Raw genomic sequence first — 6,000 nt, 5'->3', positions numbered from 1 at the left:
ACTAGTTGCTTCCTTTTTTGCTGGCTTTTCTCATCTTAATCATCCTAATACACCAGGATGATGAGTGAAAAGAATATGAAAATAATAGAAAAAAGGAAATGGACTGCATCTGTCAGCTGATAACAGAGTTGGACTGCGCAATTACACAGAGATAATGTCCACAAAATAAAAACATTGCTTGTTAGGAAGGGCAAAGTTCAAAACCTCCAGTGCCAAACCTCCCATTAGGACATATTGCTTCTATCACTTTAACAGACTGGCTAGGGGGGGAGGTTTCTGCTCTCTGAGAGAATAGGCAGTGTCCCGTCTTCAGAATTCAAAGTAATCCTTTATGATTTCAACCCCCTACTAGCACACACTACCACACACACACACTTCACAAAAGCCCTGGTGCTGCTTCTGGACAGGGGATTAAGTCTGACTGGATTATGCTACAACCAGGAGAGAGAGAAAGACAGAGAGAGAGAGAGAGAGAAACAGAAAACTGCTAGTATCCATTCCATTAATCTTATGTTTACAGGGGGGCAGCAAAGTCCCTTGGATACTATTTTTATTAGCTGTGTCCCAAATCAGGACCCTCTCTGAGTGAATAAGGGATAGTGGACATCTCTGTTGTTATGGATTGGTACCTATTTTCTGATGTGGTCTCCAACATCTAATTTCAGAACATTTTTGCTTCAGCAGGTTCCAGACATGGAAAGTGAACCCAGGGTGCATCAGTCAGTGATTGCTAGCAGTATTGAATCTTGTTAGATTACTTGTGATTCCCACAAAGAATCGACAAACTAAGGTGTGATCTGGAAAAGAAAATAAAAATGCAGAGGAGATAAAGAGTGGGAAACAAAAAAAAATCTCTGGACAGGAAAGTAAAACTCCAAAACAAAATGAATGCATATTTGGATGGGAAAAATGTGTTGTGGATGGATGGTGGGATATAAGTATTTTGCATTCTGAATTTTGGAATGTCCATTAAAAGTATAGCTGTAAGACTCTGCAGGTGTGATTTCTGGGCTGATTTTCCTCTCTGTGTTAACCTGGAGAAGATTGAAAATGCTCATTAAAATGAGTTGTCATTTGCTTAGCTGGGCTGCAGTTCGCTGGGTCATCCTATGGATTATGTGCTGCAGCTGTTTCTCCCCCTCAGCAAAATCACAGAACCAGATTCCCATAGAAACGTAAGTACCTCCCTTTTAATAATTTATCTTTTGAACTTTCATGCTCTTATCTTTGTTTACAGGTTAAATTTCTAATTATAACTCCAGGCTGCTAAAGCTGCACATAGGAACCATAGCACAGTTGCATATCATAACTTATCATATTACATGGTAGTGAAGATAATCATTCATATCTTTGAAACACTTTTTGATACTTACATTTCTTAGAAGTTAGTTACCTGAATGACCTACAACTTAAACGGAGTTATAGCCCCTTCTAAGGCTATACTGCCCTGTTTCTTCACTGAGACACACTCTGCTCATATCACCTGCATCTACACTGAGTGCTTCAGCTGGAAACAGTTATCCTCACCTAAAATTATTTATAAAGTAGGGCAGAACAATTATTTAGCCAGCCCTGCTGATATACAGGTAATTAAGGATGGTCTTCTCTTATAGTACAGAAGTATGTTCAGTGATGATTGTAAAAGATGCCCTTTTGGCCCCACATGTACTAACACCTATACAAATCTTTAGCTTACAGACAGCAATAACATCTTAGTGTGCTTATCTGACATGAAAAGGAAGCTGTTAAGTGCAGTTCAAGTTAAAGTTTCAGTGGGGAGTGTTTATCACTGCTAACCTATCCTGTCCTATACTGTATCATTATCAACCTGGCAGCATGGCTAATCTCTTTTAGTGTTTGCATGGCAGCCCAACAAGTATTATTTTGTGTGTGTGCCCATGTGCGTTTGTGTATGTGTGTGCGTGTCTGTGTATGTACGCACTGTAGTTCGGGGTCTTTCCAGCTATCTTGTTACAGTACTTGCTGAGATGAAGTGTACTGGAACACCTGTTAGGGACATAATGGCAGATGATGACAATTGCAAACATTATTTTTTCTGCTATTCAGAAATTACTGCAGCCAGTGATCTTCCAAACATGGTGTTTTAGCAGGCGCTTCATCTGATGTCATGTCCATGTTAGTGTAAGAATAGCTAGCCTAGAATCCTCTTTGGCTTGAAGTTGTGTCCCCTCCCCCCTCGTAATACTTTGCTTTTTGCATACTAGGGCTGGTAATGATGGGGTCAGCAGTACTTAGTCAGAGATTAATCATACTATCATCACAGTGCTTTCAGTTTGTGGGAAAGAATTTCCAGATACAGACCCTTTTATCTTGGAAAAAAAGAATATTTTATTTAATTCTTGAATTACAGATGCACACATAGGCTGGGGACTCTCTTGCAAGCCTCCCTCCCCACTTCATAATGCTAATAAATCAGGCTGTCTTGAATCCAGGTAGATATAAATGTTAAAGCCTGTTAGTAAACAGATATGTAGTTCTTACACTGGAAATGTAATTCAGCAACTCATCTTATGTAACACGGAGGTTCTCATTAAGCTGCTAGGATACCTAAATCCAAAGGCTAAACTCAGTATGGATACAACAGGCAGCTGTAATGGAATTCCTGAAATAAATAACACATGGAATCTCCTTAAGTTAATAAGGTGTCTGGAGGCCCGCAGTTTAATGAAAGGATGTTATAAGGCTTTTGGTATGTGCAGTTCTGGAAAGCCGCATCAGACTGTTTAGTGGTACAGAAACTTTAACATTGTTAAGTTCTGATGTGTGAAAAGCAGCAAATTCTCTGGTGGTATAAAAAGTTTACCTTTCTTTAATTTTGCTCTATCAGCAGTACTGATAAAGATTTTCAGGGATTAAGACAGATGGAGAGATAGAGAGACAGACAGAGTGATAGACAGACTAGTTCTATCATTGAAACAACATGCAAAATGTCTTACTTGTGTTAACTCAATATCTTCTTTGAGTCTACACATTACATACATTTTACCCTACCCCATGCATCAGTGCAGATCTCATTTGATATTTTGATTTTGTCATTATTCATCTAGGTATTTCTTTCCAATTTTATTTTTTGCTTCCCATCTTATTTTTGAAACCTAGCATTGTATTTGCTGCCATGACTCTTAGCTGATAGGCCATTCCAACAATTGCCACTGCTTCTGTGAATATGCACAGCCTCATTTTTTTCACAAAGTTAGTATTCCCACTCCTCCAATGACCCCCCCCACACACACACACGTCTTGAAATTGAGCAACTTTTGTCTGAAATATGTTTTTCATTTGCTGCCATTCCTACATAAACCTGGAGCAAAAAACAAAACAAAAAAAAAATGGGAGAAATGCTAGTTGATTCTGCTGCCATAAAACATTAAACACAGAGATGATATGATATATTATGTAGAACAAATACAGCCTGCTTGAACAGACGATGGGATCTTGGATACTGAAAGTTGATATGTGTAAGACAAACTCTACTGTTAAAAAGTATCATTATTCATGCTGTTGTTAATTCTTGATGCCTGTGAGATATGTGAATGCTTAAACTCCCAACCCCTGACTATCATACACACCTTACTATATCAATTATTTATATTTATTGCACTTGTTTATTGGGATAGTGTGACTAGGCAGAAAGGTATCCCCTTTTCAGTGGAGGCCCAGGGAGAAAAGCTCCGGAAAAGTTACAACATTGCTAAAGATCATTGTAAACATAGTTAAGCAAGTACTCAACAAATATACAAAATGTAATCAGAGTATCTTTAATTAATAGCATCATGTAATGAGGTTTGACATTTTTTTTCCAGGGAAAAAATCCAGAAAATCCATTACATAAAGAGTATGGTAATGAGAGACATACAAGTAATCAATACATATGGTGTCCCCACTAATTATCACATTAATAACAATGCACTAAGCATACAATCACTTGTGAGGGACTTGGGCACCGAGGCTGATACCTGACTTTTGACCACCACATTGCTTCCATTGTATGAAAGGCTTTCTACATGGCCCACCTCATAAGTAAGGGTATTTCATCCAGGAACAAGGAGATCATGACATCCCTGTACACCTCCCTTACCAGACCCATTATTGAGTACAATAGCCCCTTCAGCATGTACCTTGCCAAGCACATGCAGCAGCTGGTGAGATCACAGAGGTTTCTGACCAGGAAAATCCAGGGTCTCAAACACATGTCCTATGCAGATAGGCTAAAAGCCCTGTCCCTCTACTCATTCTCTTACAGACTGATTAGAGGTACCTGTGCCTGGCATACAGGGCCATCTCAGACTCAGCCTTGATGGAGTTGCTGCATATCCGTAAGTTAAACTCCACATGTGCAACCCACATGCAAGGCCTCAACCTGGTCTGTGACATTAATAGAACTTGTTGGTGGGATAGATTTGTGTCCCAAAGACTCCCCCGTCTGTGGAATAGACTCTTTCTCCATGTCAAGCAAAGTACCTCACTAGCCCTCTTTAAGAGAAACCTGGATGACTGGATGGGAAACAGAAAATACACCCCTGGGATCCCACCTGTGTACCTGCTGGACAGGGGAAACAGGTGCTGACTTTGTGGGAACATGGGTAAAATTCTTAGCTAGGCTTATGAGGGCCTCCAGGCCTATAGCCTACTATCATCCTATGAACCTATGTACGACAATCAGTAAGAGTATCAGTAAAAGCAGCAGTACCTAAACAGTTATGAAACATATTTGGACATGAACTGGGTAGAATGAGAACAAAGGAAGAAAATGGACAATTAGTATTAAGAGATGAGAAAGAATGTTTTAGAATAAGCAGAAGGAAGCAGGAGAGGACAAGGACGAGAATTTGGACTGGTAACTAAAGGCATAGTGCTTGGAAAGACTAGGAGGAAATGAGGGGCAGACATTTACCATCTAGGAGTTATGCATGCTCAGACATATGTATCTTTCAGGTTTTCTCTTTTTTGCAACTTAAAAGAGTTGAAGTTTACAGTGTTTCTTAGAATGAGAGGAAGGGAACTCCAAATTTTGGCCAGGAAATATGAGTACAAAACGTCACCAGCTGAGGTTTTACCTTTTGTAACAGTTAATAACATTTTGTCAGTGGATGACAGCTGTCAAATTTGGTTATAGAGTTGGAGAATATTTTTCAAAAATTATTTTCCTTTAGTCTGTCTTTACTGGGCTTTAAGTGAAGGCCATCTGATATTTCGTTTCTCCATAGTGAATCACTGGAGCTCTGTTTTATGTTACAGAATTCAGAAAGATGCAGCAGCCAGTGTCTGTATTCAAAGCCAAGGCTGGTAGCAATTTTCAAACAACCGATGAATGCAATAAGGCTACAGGCTCCTACCTTCTTTCAGCAGTCTTAACGTTCTGTGTGCTACTTCTACTTCTAAGCGAATTACAGTAATATATATTAGCAAATCACAGTAATATATATCACTAAGTACATAGAAAAGTATTTGGTTCTGTGGCTTTGATTATACATGGATGTTAGGAAAACAGAGATGGGGCATGCCAAGCACAATTTCCTTCAAGTAAGAAGGTACATTAAAAGATGAAAATGAAATGTGCATAGTACAAAATTTAAACTCCTTCCTAAATGACTTTTCAGAAAATGCCATTTTTTCATTAATGTATTTATGACGTCAGTATACTCTGTAACAGATCAATGTATAAGCCAGTATGTGTCCCAAACCCTCTCATAGCCACCATGGGGTAACAGATCAATATACATGCCTGCGCATGTACCTCATATCCTCCCATAGCCACTCCCATATTCTCAATCCCCTACATATATGTGCTAGATGGATTCATGCATATTTTGAATGGTGCTTATAGAGCAAGTTCTAGAACAGCATTTTTTGGAAAATCTTGGAGTACACACCTCTTTTGCCAATTTTCAGCCATCAGTAGATGCCCACCACTAGCCTACTAGTGTGCAGCCTACTAGTGTATAGAGTCCCAATAAACCTCTTCACTAGAGAAATTTG

The 6,000-nt window shown here is 39.2% G+C and overlaps 1 protein-coding gene across 3 annotated transcripts in view; it reads left to right on the top strand.

The window, feature by feature from the left end:
• Positions 1-255: 255 nt before the first annotated feature.
• CACNA2D4 (calcium voltage-gated channel auxiliary subunit alpha2delta 4) overlaps positions 256-6,000 on the top strand; it is a 2,573,275-nt gene continuing 2,567,530 nt past the window's right edge. For all 3 annotated transcript variants that reach the window (XM_044087505.1, XM_044087506.1, XM_044087504.1), the window contains exon 1: positions 256-1,175. In XM_044087505.1, coding sequence (XP_043943440.1) covers positions 1,051-1,175 — 125 coding nt within the window. In that variant the 5' untranslated portion in view covers positions 256-1,050. The remainder of the gene's footprint in view (positions 1,176-6,000) is intronic.

The sequence above is a fragment of the Protopterus annectens genome, chromosome 11.part0, assembly GCF_019279795.1.
Source record: "Protopterus annectens isolate FY-2018-M chromosome 11.part0, PAN1.0, whole genome shotgun sequence".
Taxonomy (NCBI): Eukaryota; Metazoa; Chordata; order Ceratodontiformes; family Protopteridae; genus Protopterus; species Protopterus annectens.
Note: the sequence above shows the minus strand (reverse complement) of the source record. Positions and strands in the feature narration are given on the sequence as shown.